Source organism: Natrix helvetica (genome assembly GCF_964273705.1).
Source record: "Natrix helvetica genome assembly, chromosome: Z".
NCBI lineage: Eukaryota > Metazoa > Chordata > Lepidosauria > Squamata > Natricidae > Natrix > Natrix helvetica.
Window position 1 is genome coordinate 63144073 of NC_138554.1, and position 21730 is coordinate 63165802.

The following is a 21730-nucleotide window of genomic DNA, read 5'->3' on the forward strand; positions in this document are numbered from 1 at the left end:
CCTCAGTGGTCAATTCAGTAGGTAGCAGTCAAAGGGCATAGATTCTCCCATGTGGTATCTCAGGAATCAGCACTTCCCTTTCCCTCTATGTACATGAAGCCACTGAGGGAGGTAATCCAGCACTTTGTCGTCTGATATAAATATGCTGATAATACACCAAATCATATATTGCAACTCCAAACTGGGCCAGAAATGCTATCAAAGACTTGTTTCTATGTTTAGAGGCTATGTGAGCCTGGCTGGGAGAGAATAAGTTTAAACCAAACCTAGTAAGTTGACAGTTCTGTTTATAAAACAGTGGTACCCTAAGCCTACTGCTTGGATATAGAGAGTATAGCCCTTTGAAGAGCAGGAGGGCTTCAGATCCTCCTGAGCTTGTGGCTCTTGCTAGATTAGCATATAAAGCCATGGCTGGAAGATGGTGAGAAAACCTCACTCCAGTGGTTCACCCCCTCATCACCACCCATGTAGACTATTGCAACATACTCTACATTTAATGATGATCTAGAAATTTTACTTTGTATAAAATGAGATTGCCCAAATGCTCATGTTGGTTACCATTTAGTACATACTGCACTTGTTTTCAGATGCTGAACTGACTTCCTATTTTTCCAAGTGCAATTAAAAGTGCTGATATTAACCTATAAAGCACTTTATTTATGGCTTGATGCTTGAGTATCTGGTAGATCACCTCTCTTCATTAGAGGTGGCCTGTGCACTCTGCCTATGCCAGATGAAGCAGGTGGTTGCCTCACATTTTTGGAAATTTGAGAGGCCAAAGCCCAGAAACACTGTTTATAGTGTTAGCAGCTAATCTTGTTAGCAACTAATCATGGTGACACACAATTAAATAAATAAAGAGAAATGCAAGTTGGTTTGTACATTTTTTTGGTTATGTTGGCAGTAACATTTTAATGAAATTATATGAGCTATACATAATTTTTAAGATTATATGACAGTTCTAAATATATGACTGGCTCTTTCTTTGTTTTGTGTGTATGCTAATTACAAAGGTCAGGTGGAGAATAATACATGTTAAAAAGAGATTAACAATGGATTATTTCAAATGACTCACAACCAAACATTTCATTTTGAGAAAGCAATGGTAAATGGCACACTAACTTTTTATGTTGTGATATGGTTATGCTGCTTTGGAGTTTCAGATTTCCTTGAAAAATACATTAAAACTGACAAACAGCTAATACTTTGGAGTAGTAATTTCCAAACACTAATCAGAAGGTGATTATGATGTAAATTACTGCAAAAAGCATTGTACAATAGAGCAAATATGATAGGCATCTGATTTGATGGTAATAGTAACTAGTGAATTCCAATTGATTCCCCTATAGGTAATGAACAGCAAGTGCCTCAAAAGCCTCCTAGAGGCAACATACGAGATCCACCCCAGTTAGTGATTCCCCCTCCCCCATCATACCCTCCTCCTGACAAAGATACTATGGACCCAGCTGCATTGTACAATGAAGCAGATGTTACAGACCCAACCCAGTTGGTATCTAAAAGTATGTTTGAAAAATTGTCTATTTCTCTTTCTTTTCCAGACTTTCCTCTGTTCTGTTTCCAGTCATATATGTGCTTTCCTTATCAATATGTTTCCTTTTAAAATTCTTAAATGTATAATATGAACTTGACTAATATATTGAGTCAATCGTGCCAAATCTTTTTGGAAGTAGTCATTTAAGATCATGATTTCAGATATGACATTTTTGGCATTTGGATGACAAGATCTGAGTTCAATATTACATTTTATTTAACTTTTTTTTTTTTTTTACTTTTATGGAATTTTATAAGTCCATTTCTCATGAAGATAATAGTTTGGTTTTACGGAGCTTAATGACCCTGATACCACTTAAGAACTTGAATTACAGAACCACTAAATCTTTTTCCAAATCCTGATTTTTCATAGCGTATAACAATATTTATTTTAAAAATAATGTTGAATCAATGCAAGGAGCATATAAGAGAAAAGAGTGGTTCTCCCAAGCAACAATTAATCTAAAAAAAATTGTAAGAAATGTATATTTGAATTATTTGTAATTGAAATGTTAAAACATAATTACATTTGCAGTTTGGAATATAATGAATGGAAAAAGGAAAGAGATAGCTTAAAAACAGGCTATTACTGGGTTTCCTGGAGTTTCTGGATAATTTTATAATATGTGATCAGGATGACCATTTGTTTCCAGAGACTTGTTTCTGCTAAGTACGTAGGGATAGTATTTCCTAATATCAGCAGCTTTTAAGATGCATGAATTTCAAATCCCAGAATATGCACCAGCTAGCCATGCTGGCTGGGGAATTCTGAGTATTAAAATTGGAGAAGGGTTTATTGGTCACCTTCAATTCTTAGGTAACGTTATCTGCCACCAGGTTCCTATTGTCTCTCTGAATGCAGCAGCACCTGAAACATACACACAACAGCCACAAGTCAGAGCTGTGTTATTAGCCAGTGCATAACTGCTTTATTTTGCCTTTCTCAGGTTTATGTCCACGTTTTTCACATCTTCAAAAAAATAAAAGGAAATAAATATGTTCTGTTCAAGTACAATTCTGTCTTGTTAACATTTGGTCCTTTAAATATTTTGCACACAAATCTCACATTATCCATCCATAGTAGATTTTTCTGTTTTAGTTTACTAATATGATTTCTTATATTCTTCTAGCCTAATATCTGATTTTGATCAAACTTTCACTTTGTGAAGATTTGTTATGATTCATACATTTATTGCATGTATAGTTGCTGAGGTTTTAATTAATTAACAGCCCCATAAAGGCCTACTAATTGTGAAGTATATCATACTAAGTTTAGTAGAATTTATCTTAAGATAAATATATTTATGATATAGCATAACATTATTTGCGTCTGCTGAGGAGTAAACTGATACAGGATTGTAGATAGTGAATAATCACTATAAATTAGGACCATTTGAAATATTTCAAAACATGATTCTATTTGGCCACAAGAACCCTATTTGTTGAAATATACCTGAGATTGTATGTGCTTGAATTATGCTCTTGCTTGGCAGCAATAACCTCAGAGAATGAGTCACACTGTCAATTATGCTGTCGTTGTTTGATTTTTGTAGTTTATATATGTTGTGTATGTGTATTCACACAGTAAGGTATATAACAACTGCATGCTCCAATTATGTAAATTGATTTTGTCCAAGAATGTTACATTTAGAATTGCTAGTCTTTTGTGAACAAAGATTATAAAATATCTTTCACCCCTTTGTGAATATGTGTTATATTGAAATGTAACATATAACATCTGTGAGTTTTAAAAAGCTTATTTGGACAAAGTATGTTATTCTTCAAGAATGCTTCCCCACTTTTACTATTATCTTCATTAGTAGCTCTTGAAGGTCTAAAATATACTTGATTATAGTAGTGTGTATTTGTAGATTAGTAAATTAGGAGTGTGCCTTACAGTATTTTCAATTTTTAATGCATTATTTGCTTTTTTCCCCAACAGTTTATTGTTGTGCATCATTTCCTTCACCTTCCAAGCCCATCTGATACAGTTTGGCTCTTGCTATGGTCTCCATCTTTCTGAAAACTATTGCCTCTGCTGCCTTACCTATCTTTATGTTGCCTTTTCCCTTCATATGGAAAAACGTTCTTCTTACATGAATGACATTTTCAATTTTTTTTTCATATGTTATTATTTTGCAGTGACACATGTTTTCAGCTGAGTGACTATTTGCATGCTTTTTTAAAAAAAATGACTTCGATGGAGGACATTTCTCAGTTTTGTTGTTGAAGTTGAAAAACTACATTTATGCTATTTTTTTCTTATTTTTTCCTTTTCAAGTATACATTTACTACTATACATTGTGCTAGATCCATATACATTTTATTTCTATTGTTCTATGCAATTGGGCACGCCTTAATGAAGCAAGGTAATGAATGATACAAGGGGCCTTGTGTTAGTTTTCCAATGAGCTCAGAAAAGTTTTAATATAGAGATAAAGCAATGTAGGCATCTAACGCTTTGGGGATTAATTCTAAGTAGACAATAGATAACCCATGGGTCACCACTTAAGAAATATTACCAGATTCCTCAGTGCCATCAACAGTGGCAGAGCTTTTAATGTACTGAAAAGTTCTTTAAAATTCAGTGAGATACTCTGACATGTATCTGTCTCGAAAGTAGCCCATATTGAACTATATGTCACAGACAAATATCAGAGGTTGACCACAGGAAATGTTTGATGATATTTTGCATTTACATTATGCTCTTAAGATCATTTTTATATCATAAAATGGTTTATAAAAATTGCTAAATTTTAATTCCATGGGATTCTGGGATCCTCTAATTTGAATCCATTCTGTAAGTTTTGCAATTTGAGTCACACTTGTTTGAAAGATTTTGCCTTATGGTGAACTGTTTCACCCAGTTAAAGTTTACAAACACGAAGAGTTTTAATAGTATATAAATAAATGGTTATACTGTTCCCTCATTTGGTTCAAGCAAGATCTGTTTGTTTAGGATTACATTCCTGCCTGTTTATATAGGAATCAAGCTCATTGATTCCAATGGATTTATCTCAGAATTTTAGTAAGAGACTTTAAACCCATACATACTCTACATGAACTTCATTCAGAATGGCAAGATTTATTTCTGAATAGAGTTGAAGAGTTATTATTATGTTGAACATAGCAGTTATGTCTTCATGTCACATGAATAAGTTCAGCTTGCTTGGTTTCTGCCAGTCAGAACCAACTTCTGCAGTTTGTTCAACATGATTTATCAACCTCTCATAAGGGATTAGAATTGAAAGCTATAGATGTTGAAGTAAGTTCAAATAGGAACTGTCAAAGATAGTACATTAACAGACAATTCAATCATAAAAATGCTTCAAAATGTTGCCTGATGATGTATAAAGTAAATCACAGGATTTAATAGTATGTGGGAATGTCCTTAGGAGATTGTGTAAAGTGATCCTGTCCAAGGAAAAGTCCTAAATTTCAACTGTAAAAGTGATGGTAGGAGAATTGTACTTTCTGAATTACAAGATTGATGTCAGCCTTATCAGATTGACCAGAACAAACATGGCCAGATAAACTCATTCTACTTTATTTAAAGGAACATTAACAGAATCTTGAAGACTGAAATTACAGTTCCCTCACCATCACCTTTATAGCAGAATAATTTAGGGTGGGTCCCTCTTGAGCCTGTTGCTCTGTCCATAGCTGTAGGCTATGCTCCCTTTTATCTAACCATTCCCTAGGCAGCATCTTTTCAGCAAAAATCCCACATACCACTACATAGGAAGATATGCAGAAGATATAATAAATGTAGACTAATTCATTACCTTTCCTACTTTGCATACTCTTAACTGCATTTAAGTATCTTGTTGTGGTTCTATTACCATATGCTAAATTAAGTGTGTTTCTGAATTAAATACTTTCTCAACTGTTTGATGGCAAATCTAATTCAATAGAGTTCTTTTTGTATTAGTTTGAGAAATAATGTTCATTGTTTTTTGTGTGTATTTCTGATAGCATTTTTTATTTAGCAGAACTGTCCATTTTAAGCACTGATATTTATATAAAAAGCTATAAACGTGAACTTCACATATACTAAAAGTACAGAAATAATATTCAAACACAAAACTATTTTGCATTCAAAAGGTTATGATTTTTTCTGATTACTTAATATGCTGCATTGATTTGGAAAACTTGCTCTTTTTTAAAAGTCACATGTATCTGTTAATTTCTAAACATCTAGCAAGCATTAATTACCATTAATGTTCAAATGAAAATTTGATCTCTATATGAGATGGGATATTATTAAAGCCATAGCAGTTTTAATTTATAATACAAACATCTTTACTACTGGCATTTTATGTACTATTTCCAATATGTTAAAGAAGTATATCAACAGTTTTCAAAGTAGTGTCAAGTCAAAACCTTTTACTGAGATCAGTACATTGAGAAAGCCTCTGTTTTCAGCATTAGACTGGAAGATAATTCTCATGTTAACTAAGGAGAAATATATATGTAAGACTTCTCCTGCTTTTTCTTCATTTTCTTCCGTTATATATGAATTTACTCAGAGCCGTGCAAAGGAGATAATTCTGAGCTAAGAATAGATACAGTTTGTATGCTCTTACAAGTATCAAAGAAGGAAGAAAAGTTTTTATTATTTGGGTTAGAATTTAAGTTTACTAGGGCCTTTCTTCCTAAGACTGTAACTCAATGGTATCTCATATCTTCTAAGACAAATCTTATCAAGAGGCGAATTTAGCAGTTAACCAAATCTCAGGGTCAGAGGACAAGATGCTCTAAGTGAAAGTAATTTTGTTTATTAAAGGAACAGGCCAATAGTTTTGTTCTCTTGTTCTCTAATTTTCTATCACCAGGAAAACTAACCACCTACAGTACTGTATGTAGACATTGGGTTTACACATCTGAATTGCAAAATCTAGAGCCACAGCAAAGAGACATAGAAAACATTAACTCTGTGATGCCATGTTGTGCTTCGGATTTTCCAGCCCAGATGTGATGGGCACGCAGAATCAAACCCCTTATGGCAATCCAGAAATAACGTATATCCCAGTTGTTGTTTATTACAAATTATTCAATTGCTATTTGTATATTAAAATTAACAAATTTTAGTTTTTGATTTGGTCCCAATCACGTTCTTATGCCTGGTCCCACTGTTTTATCCAAATAGCATGTGAGAAATAGGTTAATTAATTTTTTGAATAGAATACCTATTTATTGAGAGCTTAATGAATTAGTTAAGGTAGCAGACTAAAAATTGGGAGTTTGTGAGTCGTAATACCATCATAGACACTAAGCCACTTGGGGAACCTACTTCCAGTTTTGCCTATCAAATGTTTATTTACTCAGAGTTGTGCAAAAGAGTTATAGCAAAAGTGCTGTTCTTTTTGTATTTAAGTTTTAATAACAACATTATGAGTAATTACCTAATTTCATCATTAGCCTTCAGATGGAGAGTTTTAATTTAATTTTAATTCTTTTTGTTTATTTTGTCTTAATAAGAAAAAGAAAGGTAATTCAACAGAACAAAGGGGGTATATATGCTAACAATAAAAAGGAAAGGTGGGAAATTTACTTCTCCAAACCTGAAGATTATCCTAAAAGAGTTTTATTTGTTGATTTGAAAGCATGTGGTTATTATAATTTTGTTTATTTGTCGCTGATCATGTACTTTTCTTAATATATAATCAAATAAATGCATTCTAAACAGAAAAATATTCCTCAATATTTTCTTTATCTAATGCAATCAATATGAATTTTACTTTAAATGTTCAAGAAATACCATTGCAAATCTTTTAATGTGGCTGAAAGAAAATGGTATACAAATGCTAATTGTGTAGGGCATTATTTTTCCCCTTTGAAATTAATCTGTGACTTGCAAGAAATTTTATATTGAGGATAGGCAACTTGTCAAGAATGCATTTGTAAGATAAAAGCATTGATGAACACACTCACAAAATTACTTGCTCTTCACAGAAAGTGGTTATCAATTTTATGTTGAGGCATTTGTAAGATGAAAAAATGTGAGGAATACACTTAGAAAATGACTTGCTTTGCACATAAAGTGGTTATTGTCTCAGGCACAGGTATAAAAGATTCATTATGGGAATAATCTGATAGGTACCTACTTTGGAAAATGCGGCAGGTGAGGGAGATAAAATAATTACTTGCAAATATACTTGGTGGCTTTATTGCAGGTTATAGGAAATCCTATAGCTCATGTAAGATATGGACATGCCTAAGACCTTTCAGTGAGTGCTTTTCTGTCCAAAGTGCATGCTGAAGAGGCTAGTTAGGAGATCAGTTGGCACACTCAGTGGCCAAGGACTTGAGGCTGCTATCTCCTTCTGAAAAGACTGTGAAATTCCTTAGACTGTGAAATTCTTTCTGCTTAAACTACCAGATCTGTCTTTCCTATATTAATAAATTATGGTGTGCTGATGGATATGATGCTGTGCATAAGTATTATTTATTATCACTAGGGATTTCCAGAATAGAAGGCAGGAGTATTGGTGGAGGACAGTCTTTCCATGCCAGTTGCCTTTTAATTGCCATAACAGAGCAATAGAGAAAACCTTGTAGTATGCAAATGATCATTTCATGCTACTTGACAGTCTGAACTGTTAGCTAATGAATTGTTGAGAGAGTGCAGGGGCTTGACTTTGGCTAAGGAAAGATCACCTTTTTAAATTGCTTACCTCTTCTTTATAGGAAGTCCACGATGTTAAATGTCAAAAAGATCTTCAGGAAATCTTGCAAAAAAGAGAAGGCTCCTTTCCTTTGCAGTGCTGGTCAAAGAGTTTGTTTACTGAGTAATTTTGGCAAATGCTGTGGAGATTGTTTTCAGGATCTTTCACTCTAGTTATCTTAGCAAATGCTGCAGGCAATCATTAAGTTACCTATTTTGGAAACTTCTTAGACATAGAATAATAGGGTTGGAAGGGACCTTGGAAGTCTTCTATTCCCATCTCCTGCTCAAGCAGACCTTATGCCATTCCAGACAAATGGCTGTCCAATCACTTCTTGAAAACCTCCAGTGATGGAGCAGCTAAATTTCTGTTCTACTCATTAATTGTTCTCACTGTCAAGAAATTTCTCCTTGGTTCTAGATTGTAGAAATTTCTTGGACAATTAGAACAACTAAACTTTAGACAGGCATCCTCTTTCACAGCATTAACAGCAATAATTAATTTACATAAATTAATTTGGAGAACAATTAATTTAACTTCAAACAGTAGATCTCTTTCACAATAGTAGCTAAACCAATTCATGCAAATCTGTCTCTTACTTTCAAGAAAGCAAATCAGTTTTCTTTGTGACACAACTTGTTTTGCCAAATTGATTTGCAGTTTATTTTTAAATTTAAAAATATTTTTTAAAACCAGTGGATTGTTTCTGGAAATAATGGATTGTTGCCCATTGGTACTATATTGTCTAATAAATAGTTTATGTAGATGATGCAAACTTTTGGCAGAATAAATGTGGGGAATTTATGGATACTACAAGACTGTTATTAAAATAATATGTAACTGGACTTCCCCAGATAATGTTAGCACAAGATTCTCTTCAACTGCTCCATTGACAGAGGAAGAACATCACAATGTGAATGTGCTTTGAATGTCTATTTAATTCATTTAATGTTTATTTTTATTCCCTTGGGAATTGCAATACGATATTAAAACAATTCCTTAATTTTATTGTAAAGAAACTCAGCCTATATACCACCTAAATTATGATGATACTCAATTCAGCTTCTCATCCTTTCTTCACGCCCATCTGAATATAACAATAATAGCCATGTATGCAGTAAATTTTCCAACAAATAACATACTAGAAGTAATAATTTTAATAAAATATTTCAGAAGTATGAAATACTAAAATACTAATAATTCTATATGTTTCCTATGTATTTTTTAAAGTACACGTAGGAATGTTTATAAAAAATCTTCAATAATAGAATTCATAATATTACTTACGGTAAATTAGTATGTGAAAGCATTTAACATAGTAGTTAATGGTTTTGGACTTTGTGAGCCAATGGCTATTATTTACATTTCATATTATTTCTTAAGAAATAGTGTTACTATTTGTAGTCTCTAATCCCACTTGTAGATTTTGCCTATACAGACTATAATTGCAGAAGGAATTGGATTTTTGCTCATAGCAAGAGTAGTGCCAAGTACATAGTTGATTTTTTCACTTGTCAACTTTATAAAAAAGGACTTTATGACTGATTTTTCTGAGGAATTGCTGAGCAATATCTTTTCTAGATTAGATTTACATCTTTAAGAACTATATATTTACATTTTTAAGAACTATATATATTTACCTGTATGAAAAATAAGAGAGGACAAAAAAGAGCCATAATCCAATTGTATGAATTAAGAGCCCTGAAATTACTTACAAAACCAGGAAGTTAATGTCCAATCTTTTTAAACAGTATTAGAGGAATTTGGTAAACATGAAACAAAACAAAAATTTATGAATTAATGCCATTCTTAAGTCTTAAGAGGTATATATTATATTTCATAAAATTTAGACTTACTGGGTATTCCCCACCCATCCTCACATTTCTCATTTTTTGTTAATCTTATTAATCTTTATGCTATTCCTTAATTTCATGTAAAACTGATTATTGGTTTCATTTCCCAATACAATGCCTCTTAGATGTTTATGTATTTGTCGATTTATATAGTAACCCATTCAATGTGCAACTCAAGGCAGCTTACAAGTATGGTAGAACAATACTAAATAAATGATTAAAACGTAAGTAAATCAGTTATGGCAAAGGCAATTTGGCAGTCAATCCAGATGGTTTACAAAATCACCTAATCTAATACCTGGGCTTCACAAAACAAGACATGGATTTGAAAGGATTGAGCCTGGCTCTGTTCCTTACTCATCAGATCTTCACGGGTTCCAGACATTGTATCAGAACAGTGAGCAATCACTTGAATAACCATGGATGAGATATATAATTAGGTGTCCTCAGCATTCTGAAGATTCTTAACCCTATCCTGATGGATGAATCCCCCCTGCAGCCTTATATACTGTAGTTGTGAAAAAGAAGTGGAGAGAGAATCAAGCTATAAGACACTATCCAAAACAAATGTTGGGATCTGCATCACCACCTCCTATTACCGCCAACTACAATCAACTCTGGAAGAAAGAATTGCTGTTATGCCAGGTCCTCATTAATTAATATATCAAGGGTCACTGAAAGATTAAGGAGGTCCAAGATGGATGCACTACCTCATCCTGATCCCACTTTAGGTATTTAGATAATCTGTTAATTCCAGAGCCTTCTGAAGCTGCAGCCCAACTGTGTTTTCCACAACTTTTTTTCTTTGGAAAAGGAAAGTTTGGAAACTGGTCAGAAATTATCCAGTATTGTCAGGTCCTCATATGGGAAGGATTACTGCTTCCGTAAGCATAGGGGAACCACCCCTTATCTCAAGAATTCCTGAACCCAACCCAGGGAATGTGACCAATTTGGAAGAGCAGTGTTTTAATAAACTGGTTGTCTCACTAACAACTGAGGATTCTTAAACTTTCTCAGAAGCAAAAACATAAGCAACAAAAAGCAGAAGGAAACACTCCTCAGATAACCATGCTATACAGCTGGAATCTAGTTCAGAGCAAATCTTATTTGACAGATACCAGAAAATTCCTCACATCAGGCCTACAGATGATGATCTGACCTATCACAGGACAGAATAAGTTGCCTTAAATAGGATAGCTAGATAATAGTCAACAGATGCAATCAACATGATAAAATACACATTTTTGCCATTTTTATAATCATACAATCCTTAAAAAGGCCCTTGCTCGTGTGTTGTAGATTTGTTCCTTGTCTTCCTCCAGTAGCATTGTAGACATCTCTTCTGTTATTTCATCTTCTGAAGTTCTTATGAAAATTAGAACCTTTGGGATCTGTATTCAAAGAGAGGCTGTACAGATGCTGCTGATATAAGGGCATAGTCATCTTTACATTCAAAGAAGAAATTAAAACTTTAATTGGACTGTTCTCAGGAACTTTGAATACCAGTGGGTATGTCAGTTACCTGGGATAGACCAATTAAATGGGTCATATTTTCCCAGCAGAAAATAGAATACCAGAATAAAGTATTCCAGACAATCAAAGGGTGATCTATCAATGACAATGACAAGGGATAACTTGATATTTCCTCCAACTCCAGATAATGTGCCTTGAGATTAAACCCTTTACTGTTTGTTGGATTCCTGATAATTTGATCAGAGCTGATGTTACATCTAGGGAAGAATTTGAAGCAGGTTGTAGTATCCAGTTGTATAAATCCAACTGTTCTCATTTGCTTCTTGGATCCTCCTCTAATGAGCTTCCACTCATTGTTTCTTGTCCTGCCCTCAGATGCTTTGGAGAGCATAAGTATAATCTTTATTGTCATTGTACTTAAATACAATGAAATTGGTTTTAACCTCACTGGTGCAAAATTATAACAGAAATGAAAAAAGAAAGAAAAAAAAAACTATGTGCATGGAGTGATTGTGGTTGTATTTAAAAGTTTCACAGCCCAAGGATAGAAACTATCTTTAAACCTGTTTGTTCGGCTGGCTATACTTTGATGCCTTCTGCCTGATGGTAGAAATGCAGAGACACTGACCAGGGTGTGGATCATCTTTGTGTATCTTCCTTACTCTGCTAAAGCAGCGAGATCTGGCAATGTCATCCAGTGGTGTCAGAGGGCAACCAATGGTTTCTTGTGCCGAATTGATCACTCTCTGTAGTGCCTTCCTGTCCACAGCTGTTAAACCAGCATACCATACTGTAATACAATATGTGAGGACGCTTTCTATGATGGACCGATAGAAAGAGGTCATCAGCCATTGTTCCACCTGATTTTTTCGCAGGATTCTAAGGAAATTAAGTCTCTGTTGGGCCTTTCCAATCACCAGAGACATGTTGTTTTTCCAAGTGAGATCTTGACTAATAAGCAGTCCCAAGAATTTAAAAGAGGAAACCCTCTCCACACAGTCCCCCTCGATATACAGTGGGGCAGGTTCCTCTCTGTGCTTCTGGAAATCTAGCACCATCTCCTTTGTCTTACTAGTATTTAGATGTAAGTTGTTTCTTGAGCACCATGCTGATATCTTCTGGACTTCTTCCTCGTATGCCGATTCATTCCCTCCAGTTATGAGACCCAGCATTGTTGTGTCATCTGCAAACTTTATTATGATGTTGGATGGATCAGAGGATATGCAGTCATATGTATACAGCGAGTACATGTATGGGCTGAGCACACAGCCCTGAGGGGAGTCTGTGCTGAGCTTCAGTGTGGAAGATGTAAAGGACCCAACCCTTACTGTTTGTGGACGATCGGTCAGGAAATCTTTGATCCATTCACAAGTGAGAGGAGGGAAATTCAGGTCAGTCAATTTTTCAATGAGAATTCCTGGTAAGATGGTGTTAAAGTCCGAGCTATAGTCTATAAAAAGCATTCTGACATAATTCCCAGATTTCTCAAGGTGGCTCAGTGCAATATGTAGAGCAGTGGTGATGGCATCCCCTGTCAACCTGTTGCTTCTATAAGCAAACTGGTGTTGATCAAAATTTGGTGGAAGACAGGACCTGAGGTCTTGTAAGAACAGTCTCTCAAAGCACTTCATCACTATAGATGTCAGTGCAATGGATCTATAGTCATTCAAGCTTTTTATGGCTGCTTTCTTCGGAACTGGGATAATTGTGGCTGCTTTCAAACATGATGGGACTCTAGCCTGTTGCAGGGAGAGGTTAAAAATCCTTGTGAGGACCCCTGTTAATTGATCAGCACAGGTTTTTACCACTTTCCCCAACAACCCGTCTGGACCTGCGGCTCTGTTGGGATTTACAGCCTTTAGCTCAGCTCTCACTTGATGTTCATCCAGGCTGAGTGGCTGGAGGTTAGAGGCCTTTGGGCTAGAGCCACAGAGACTGATCTTTTGACCTCAAAGCGGGGGAAGAAGCTATTTAGCTCCTCTACTAGCAGGGCATTAGCATTGGCTATTTTTTTCGTATTGCCCTTATAGTTTGTTAGGTGTTGTAGCCCCTGCCACACCTGTCTTGAGTTATTATCTTCCAGATAAATCTCTACCTTTTGGTTGTATTTCTGTTTAGCCTTAATGCCTCTTCTCAAGTTTGCCCTGGCTTCATTGTATTTGTCTAGAATATTCTTACCTCTGGTGGTACACTGCACATACTGCACAAACTTAGGGAGAACAGACTTTAGACTGGCGTGATTAAAATCCCCAGCCATGATAAAAGCACCTTCAGGTTAAGTTTGCTGCTGCCTCTCGATGGCATCATATAACTTAGAGAGTGCTGCACTAACATTTGCATCAGGTCTAATATAGACAGCAGTGATAACTATAACCGAAATCTCTCTAGGTAAATAAAATGGCCGACAAATGACAGTTAACAGTACTGCAAACACAGTGAGTATAAGCAACTCTACTGTTAGTACACCAGTTATTATGTGTGTAAATACAAAGTCCTCCACCTTTGCTTTTACCAGAGTTGCTGTTTCTGTTAAAGCGGTGTGTGGTGCGGTTAGTTAGCGCACGTGGTACAAGTGGATGAAGCCAGGTCTCTATGGTGATCATCACACAGCAGTCACGAATGAGCTTATTCGCTGCCATCCATAGCTCTAGTTCATCAGTTTTGTGGACAAAGGATCTAGAGTTGGTTAGAAAAATGCTTGGTAATGCTGGTCTGTGAGGCTGCTTTTGTAACCGAACTAGCAAATGAGCTCTGCATCCCCGCTTCTGCTTCTGCTCTCTTCGCTCTCTTCTAGGCCCAACAATGATCCATGAAGATGGATCGGGCAGTCTTACCATGTCATTCGATATATTATGAGACTTCTGGAAGTCGCTGGTAATATCTAGTCAACTAGAAGATCCAATCTTTAATAACTCCCTGCGGATATAGACTAGTTTTTGCCTAACTCTACTGTGGCACCAGGAGCTCAAAGCCGCAGCGTCTAAGCACGCTGCCATCTTGGGGGGCGGGGGGAGGGAGGGAAACCGATTATTTTCTCTGTGACAGCTTTTTAAGTATTGAAAGAGGACTATCAACACCCCTCAGTCTTCCCTTTGTTAGGCTAAACATACCTGGTTCCTTTTGCCAATCCTTATACAATTAAGCCTCCAAACCCTTATCTTTGTTGCTGTTCTCTTTGCTGCTGTAGTCTTTCTAGAGCCTGAGCATTTTTTTTGTATTTTGATTATAACTGGACACAATATTACAAGTGTGGTCTTATTATTGCATACTAATAAGTGATAGGTGCTATCTCTTTTCATGATCTTGGTGCTACCCCTCTTAAAGTATCCTAGGACTTCATTGCTTTTGTTGGCAGCTGCATCATATTGCTGGCTCAAACTTAAATGGTGGCTGAAGAGGACACCTAGATCCCTCTCACAGTAATTACCATTAAGTCAGGTACTGCCTACTCTGTATCTATGCATTTGGTTTTTCCTGCATAAGTGCAAGACCTTACTTTTTTTTTACTTTTTGAACAGTATCTTGTTGGATAAGGCCCAATGCTCAAGTCTCTCAAGATCCTTCTGAATCTTAAGTATATCTTCCAAAGTGTCAGCAATGACACCAATCAGCTTGGTGTTATTTGCAAATTTGATGGTTTCCTCTTCTATCCCCTCATCTAGATCATTTAGGAAGATGTTGAAGAACACTGAGCCCGGGGTAGAACCTTGAGATATCTTATTGGATGCTTCCTTTTATGTAGGTGTAGTTCCATTGAGGACCACATGCTGAGTGTGGTTGGTCAGCCAACTGTATATCCATCTGGTAGTGGTACGGTTATTCCACATTGTTCTATTTTATCTAGAAGTAGGCTGCAGCTTATTTTTCAAATAACTTATGGAAATGTATACTATGTATACTATACTTGTAGCATTTTCTTGCTCTGCTAATTTAGCCATTTTATCAAAAAAGGCAAAATTTGTTTGAAATGACCTTCTTTTAACAAATCTATGCTGGTTTCCAGTGATTATCTTTTTTCACTGTGGTCTATGGTTTTCAATACTAGGGCTTGCAAATCATTGCATTTTCAACTTATCAATATAGTATAATCAGCATAGTGCATAGAGCTGGTTTTTTTCTTTCAGTTTTCCCAGTTTCATCTTCTTCCAATCTAGCTTCCTTTAATATATATTCAGCATATAGACTGAAATTAGATCCTAAGCATTCTTTTGCTAGCATGTGAAATTAAGGTCATTGTACAATATGTTAAGTTGCTGTTTATAGGTACAGGTACTTCCTTACCTATAACTGAGCATAAAATTTTACATTGATAAGCAAGACAGTTGTTAGTTTTGCCCCACTTTATGACCTGTCTTGCTACAGTTTTAAATGTATTGCACTGCAGTTATTAAAGTACTAACATGGTTCTTAAGTGAATCTGGCTTCCCCATTGACTTTGCTTGTCAGAAGGTTGCAAAAAGTGATTACATGGCCCTTGGACACTGCAGCCATCATACGTGGCAGTTGTCAAGTTTCCAAATTTTGATCATGCATGTCCATGGGATGCTGCAACATCATAAGTGTGAAAACAGTTATAAGTTACTTTTTTCAGTGCCATTGTAACTTTGTTCACTAAACAAATGGTTGTAAATTGAGGATTATCTGTATTGTAACGTAGATTGACCTCTTCCAATCTGTTGGCCCCTCTAGTTTTCATAAGTATTTCATAAGATTTAACTGTAGAGTTTTTGTTTTAAGACAAGTAAATTTTAATCACCTTCCCCAATCAATGTATGATTAAAAATCTCTTATCTTTTTGCACAAGAAAAAGGTATATGCCTTAAACCTCCAAGCATCAATATAGATAGAATTATTATTTGTTTTAAATCCTTCTTGATATATTCTAAAAAGAAAGATGTCCTAGTAATGAAGTATCTAAATTGTAGCATTTAAATTTCTGTATGAATTACTGGAGCATAGTTTCATATTGTGATACAAGAAGGATCTTCTCATCCAAAAAGAAGCTTAGTTTTCTTCAGTGGATATAAAATCTGGGGTGAAGAATATCGGTTAGGATAATGGATCAGAAATGTTTTGTAGGGAAAAATTTGGAGTTACAAGACAAAAACAAAAAACCAGAATGGACAACTTCAAATTCATCAATAGGTTTTTCAAAAGAAAGAAAAAAATGACAGCCACCATTCAAAGCAATGACTGACCTTCCCAATGCTACCAGTACTTACCACCTTTTTTAAAAAAGAATTTTATTGGTTTTTAAACATTTATAGGGAAGGGTAGGTGGATATACAAAACTTTTTGGCAGCTACATGGTACTGAAAGTAGAAATCTCTCCAAATCTCACAAGTTTTACAGAAAGGAAAACAAAAAATAAAAGATAAGCAAAAACAGCATCTTGTTATACATTGTATCAACCATATGTTCAATCATCTCTTTTACCACTTTCTAATATATCAACAATTACAATAATATTTCAAATACATTTATTTTTGTGACCTGAGTCTTTTCAATATTGCTCCCTCCCCCCTGTCCTCTGGCGGAGTCACAGCCCCTTCCTCCCTCATATCTTGTGTATTATCACCTTTTTCACTACCTCTTATGATTTCGTCCTCTAGGAGGGGACTGTGTTTTTTCATGAAGGCCTCTGCCTCCACAACTGAATTGATTCTAATTCTATTTCCCTCCCAGAAGACCAACATTCCTTCTGGCAATAACCATCTAAACCAAACTCCTTTATTATATAATTCCTTTGATAAGGAGGAATACTTCCTCCTCTTATCTCTTATTTTTTCGGAATTTGTTTAAGAATGGCAATTTCTTTATCTTTATATTTTAGTGGTTCCCCCCCTTTGGGCTCCCAAAACCTCATCCCTCGTGGTCTTCCTAAGAAATTTAACATGGACTTCCCTTGGAACATTATGTGTTCTGGCATATTCTGAATTGATTCTATAAACCAGGTCCATATCCCACCACAACTGTTCTTTATTTCTCTTAATGTATTCTGCTAAAATTGTACACATAGTATCATTAAGATCTTCATCTTCTGTCTCGGGTAGGTTCTGGAATCAGAGAAAAAGGGACATTCTTTCAAGTTCCATCTTTACCACGAAGTTTTCCAATTCTCTATTCCACTTCTGAGTTGCCGTCACCACCTCCCTCAACCCAACCATGCCCTCCTCCAGTACACCAACCCTCTGTTTATTTTCTGTTGTTTGCTGCTGTACGTCTCTGAGTTGTTCTTTAAAATCTGTCAGCTCTTTTGTCCCTTCATAATAGCCTGGAACATTTGGGTAACTGATAAGTCCTTTGAACTCTCTCCAGCCCCTTCTTGTTGTAAGAATGATGAAATTTTTGTCTGTTGGGTCGTTGGGCTGGATGTAGAGGAGGTGGGTGCCGAAGCTGCCTTACCCGGAGGTGGTTTTTTAGGCCCCATTTGTTAAGTTCAGAGATAAGTGTAAGTCTTATGGAATGCGCAGCTGGGTGATGCCGAGGAGGCAGACAAGCCCAGAAGTGAATGTTAATCCTTAGTCACAGTTCCAAGCCAGAAGAAGAAAATCAAATAATCCAAATCCAGAAAAACCACAAAACAGGGTGGGGTGGGGGTCCAGGAGACCTTCGGGAGGTAATAGTAATATAAAGCCAGAAATCCCTTCAAAGGTAGTTTCAAAAGGCTAGTTTCATTTATAAGAGCAAAGAAGAAGACGGAAGTGGGCCATCTTGGCTCCCCTTTCACAGGGAACCAGGGAGCAAGGCATCCAAAGTTTCCATAAGGCTTTTAAAACAGCTCAGGAATCACTTCTTGCAATTGTGATGTAAATCTTTCTCATAGTTAGTATAAGTGGGTAATTCAACGCTTTACTCTCTCACTCCATTCCGAGATCGAGAGATAGTCCAAATGCCGCTTTAACTGAGGGGGATGAACCCCCCCCTCCAATCTTGCAACTTCAAATAGATTGAATCCACAACTTGCAAAAAGTTGTTGCTCATCAATTAAATGGTGTTAAAAGAGATTAGGGCAAACTTCTCACCTCCAGCACTTCTACTGCAACTTCTGATTGATTATTTCCTTCTGGAATCCATTCAGCAAAGGTGCAGGCAGCCGACAGCTGCGCTATGCACCCCCTTTCGTTCCCCGGCTCCTGGGGCGAGACTCGAGCCCCCCCGACAGCTGCTGCCGCTTCCAGGGGCTCCAGCAAGCCATCCTACGGCAGGTGGACCCTCCAAGACCCCCTGTGCTCCTAAAAGGAGCCCACCGGAGAGACGAGCAGCGGACGGCAATATCTGTCGCCTCCGGGACCGGAAGTGATTTCCTACTTACCACCTTTTTTTTTTTTTTGAAGTTCTGATAACCGCACATATATGCCTGCAGTCACATAAATGCATTTTTGGCACTTTGGCAACTGGCTCACATTTAGAGCTGTTTTCAGCATCCCAACATCACATGATTACAATATTTGCAGGTTTTTGGTTTAGCATTTAGTTCTGGTTTCTAGCAAAAAAAAAACCACTCATTGTAAAAATTGATTCCCTTAACAACTGCAGTGTTTTCTTAATGAACAGCATTTGCTTAATAACTGCCACAAAAAAGGTTGTAAAACCAGGCACGGTCATGTGATGACTGCTTACCAATCACCACTTGTAACATAAAGGTGATTGATCAAGGAATACCTGTAATGGGAGTAAACTTTCAGATAGACATATGTTACACTTTCAAATAATTCTGTTGAGAAAGGATGAGATTATAAATGTGATCTACACATAAAAAAATAAAAGTTCACAGTTAGATTGTGTGTGTGTATGTAAAGTTATCATGTTACTATTTGATAAGACTATACCCATTTGTGCAGTAAGAAGGAAAGTATTTCTAAAGACTACCTACCTACCTATCTATCATCTTCTATAGTATGTCTATATATACATGTGTGTGTGTGTGTGCGTGTGCGTGTGTGCGCGCACGTGTATATTGGAAGATGAATTGGGTTTTATATGTCTGAAGATGATAACATACTATAGTGAAGGTGATTTAATCTGTATTTAACTAGTAAATATTTTGGGTTTCTGAAAGAAATTGCTTTTCAGAATTACCGAATAGAGGAGCAATTCTGGTAGCTGCAACTACTTTGAGTAAGATGTTGTTACTTTAAACTATTCATCTTGACAATTTTTGATGGACTTATATATAACTATAGGCCTTTTCAAAGAAGAAGGAAAAAAAGGAAAGGAAAAAGGAAAGTTGTTCTGAGCTGAGTTGGACTAAGAGAGAATGGACCAAGATCACTCAACTGGTTTTCATGGTGAAGGCAAGACTTGAAGACAGCAATGAATTAGGCAGTATGATTCCAAACAATGAAAGCTTCATTGTTTACTTTTTTCCTGTGTTTTCTTTAGGAAATGTTCAACTTTCACATACTTATAAAGAAGACACTGTAGAAGAAACCAACTCTTTCAGCAGTTGTTCTAAGCCAGAATGCAATAAAATTATTAATTTACCCCCTGTTATTGTACATCGGGCTTTTCAAAAAGATGTCATAAATTCAAGAAACAAATCTATTGTTGTAGAGAAGACCTCGGCTGAAATAGATTCCATATTGGTTGCAAAAGGATGTTCTGTAAATAATGCTTCCTTTAAAAATGATAAATCTGAGAATATTAAACAAAGGTAAGTTACATTTTTGAGATGATGTGCAAGTTTATTATTTTGGCATAGCTGGCTGCAAAAAAACAAGTAGTTTATAAATTTTGTCAGGGGCCTAAACATACAGTTAACAACACCCCGACTTTACTGTAGCTAGTTCTTTTGCAAAAGTTATTTTGCTTTATTTTTGAAAATAGACTATTTGTGTTTTTTTTAAAAAGTAAATCAAGGTGAGAACTATGAAGCAGGCAACAAACTCAGAGAAAAATCTAAGATTTAAAGCAAGAGCTGACAAGCTACTCAGCCCTTTGGCTGGCTTTTGGTTGTCTTAAAGAGCAGACTTGCAGAATTTTGCTTTGTGTTCTACTCCCTTTGTTCAGTTTCTGATCCAAATAAGAAACCCAAGCTCTGTGTCTCATCCTCTGACTCCTCCCCATCCTCTCACTTAGTACATGATAGCAATTAATAATGGGTCTTTGTGCCCGTAGAGTCTAGACTATGCTCCAACCCTATACAAATTAGAGAAATTCAGGGCACATTTTTTTTTACTTGCTTGAGTTGGGGCAAGCAGTTCTAATCCGCTCAATTTTCTGTTATCAAGGGAAATATAATTTTTAATGTTTTAATATTTTTATTGTTACATGTAATTTTAAAGCAATTTGGTTCTGTGGGATTTAATTAAAATATAGGCCGCCAATTCAGTGTTGAATCTTAGTCACCACATAAATAGACTTCCTCCAGCATGGTATATCCCCAACCTTCAGATTTACCAATGATATATACTGTAATTGAGATCATCCACCTTGCATCTTGTTGTCCTCTTCTTCTCTTTCCTTCCATTTTTCCTAGAATTGTAACCTACATCAGAGAGCTAAGTCTTCTCATAATGTATGTGTAATATGTTAATTTGAGTCTGGTCATTTGTACCTTTTATGAAAACTCAGAATAGATTTGTTTGATGATCTGTTTATTTTCTTGGGTATCCATGGTATTCTCAAGAGTTTTCTCCAACATCGAAAGCATCACTGTTCTTTCTGTCCTATTCTTTGCTTCTGCAGAGTCCAGTTTTCACTTCCAAAAAGTGTTACAGGGAAAATCATTGCCTACATGATTCTGATCTTTACAGGTATAGACATGTCATGTCTTCCAATGCTACATTATCAAGTTGATTGCTGATTCCTTTACTGTTGAAAGTTGATCCTATAAGGCTGAAGCTATCCAACATTTCAGTACTTTCATTGAGAGTTTTAAGGCTGGTTACTATATCTACTATGTTTTGATCTCTAATTCCACTTTCTTACTGTGTTCCTTGACTTTCCTTACAAGAGCTTGTAGAGCATTTGCATTCTCAGCTGTCAGAATAGTGTCATAAGTATAGCTCAGATCATCAATGTTTTTCCCCCAGTTTTAAAATCACACACTTCTTTCAATCCAGCCTCCCTTAATATATATTCAGTGCATAGTCTGAGTAATTAGGAACTGTACACATCCTTGTTTCACTCTTGCCAATCTGGAGTCACTCCAGACTCTGGCTTCCTATTCTGTATATATAG

General features: G+C 36.0%; 1 protein-coding gene across 1 annotated transcript in view; it reads left to right on the top strand.

Annotated features, from left to right (window-relative positions):
* Positions 1-21730, top strand: part of COBL (cordon-bleu WH2 repeat protein) — a 94401-nt gene that overhangs the window by 61706 nt on the left and 10965 nt on the right. Inside the window, exons 11-12 of the mRNA XM_081970846.1 lie at positions 1350-1520; positions 19931-20201. Coding sequence (XP_081826972.1) covers positions 1350-1520; positions 19931-20201 — 442 coding nt within the window. The remainder of the gene's footprint in view (positions 1-1349; positions 1521-19930; positions 20202-21730) is intronic.